The sequence below is a fragment of the Trypanosoma grayi genome (genome assembly GCF_000691245.1).
Source record: "Trypanosoma grayi strain ANR4 Tgr_1590_V1, whole genome shotgun sequence".
Taxonomy (NCBI): Eukaryota; Euglenozoa; class Kinetoplastea; order Trypanosomatida; family Trypanosomatidae; genus Trypanosoma; species Trypanosoma grayi.
Window position 1 is genome coordinate 1,339 of NW_008827208.1, and position 1,378 is coordinate 2,716.

General features: G+C 60.6%; 1 protein-coding gene across 1 annotated transcript; it reads right to left on the reverse strand.

Moving 5' to 3' along the window:
- Positions 1-954: 954 nt before the first annotated feature.
- DQ04_15901000 (SET and MYND domain-containing protein) lies at positions 955-1,257 on the reverse strand (the record flags this gene model as incomplete). The annotated part of the gene is made up of 1 exon (XM_009317386.1): positions 955-1,257. One exon carries the CDS (start codon positions 1,255-1,257, stop codon positions 955-957), a length of 303 nt encoding a protein of 100 aa, XP_009315661.1.
- Positions 1,258-1,378: the final 121 nt, after the last annotated feature.

Sequence of the window (1,378 nt, forward strand, 5' to 3'; positions counted from 1 at the left end):
GGTTTCCCAGTGCGCTGCCGTCGCTGCACGGCACCCGCGCACTCAGTGGCACAACGCCACCGGTCAGCAACAGTGTCTCACGTGTGGGTCGCAGGAGTGGAAGAACAGGAGTCGCAGCAGCAGAAGCAGCAGCAGAGGGCTCTTCCTCCTCCCCTGCAACCGCGCCAGAGAACTGCTGCTCCACCGCAGGCAGAACAGAGCCATTGCTGTGGTCGGCAGCCTCCGCCACGCCGGGGTACGCGAGAACGGCGTTCGCCTCAATATCGCTGTACGGCGCCAAGTCGCGGATAAGCGCCGGCCACGCCGACGCGTGGGGCGGGTGGTGCCCGCAGCGCAGCAGACGAAACACAACAGCCAAGGTCGTGTCCGTCTCCTTCAGCGTGTGGGCGCACTGCGCAGTGGCTAACACGTGCTCCCACAGGCCGGCAGCGCCACCCGCCGCACTACCGTCGCTTGCAGCAGCAGCAGCAGCAGCAGCAGCAGCTGGAGTGCGTTTCGCCGCGATGTACTCCTCCACGCGTTGCGCCAAATTCGTCAGTCGGCTAGTAAGCGTGGTGCCTGACGGGACACACCGCATCACTGCCGAGAGACGCATTGCCGCGCTGCGCTAATGTATATGGGGAAGGCGGCGAATAAACGGCAAACAAACAGTGGCCCAGCCACAGCGCAACGCTTCGTCCCGCCGCAGTCGACTTATTCTCGCACGGCGGCACACTGTGCGCAGCAGCCGTCAGAAACGAGGAGGCGAGAAACAGACACGAAACGAAAAAAAAAAAAAACACAGACANAAAAAAAAAAAAGATATCTTCATTCAGCTAAGATGATGCTCAGCCAATGCCGCACATGAGAACACATCCACCTGCAGGAAGAGAGGCCCAAACAGCACACGGCAAATAAAATTTGTTTCACAAACAACAACAAAAAATATTGTGAACCACGCCCACCGCGGCAACATCACTCTCTCCTAACACACTTTGGACAGAAGCACTCAAAGTGTCGCTGCTGGCAGAGGGCACGCCGGTCCTCGTACGACACACACGTTGTGAGGCTCGCGTTGTAGTTAATGAACAGCTGCTCACCCTCCCGCACATCACGCAGAGTCACCAGGTGACGATTCATCGCGCCGCTGCCGACAAGCGCGCAGTTGGGCTCGCAGCTGTGGTTGAGGAATGAGTACCCGTGGTAGAGCGCCATGCCGTTGGGCAACAGAAACTCGTTCGTCTGCACGAGCGCGAACAGCGAGAGCACCTCCTCCATGTAGAGGTGCCGCTGCCGCAGTGCCGACGCCAGCGTGACGGCCAGCGTACCCACCTCACTGAGCGCCGTTGCGGCGTCGTAGTCGGCGCGGCCCCGCAGCGAGCGCAGCCGCGGTAGTGCG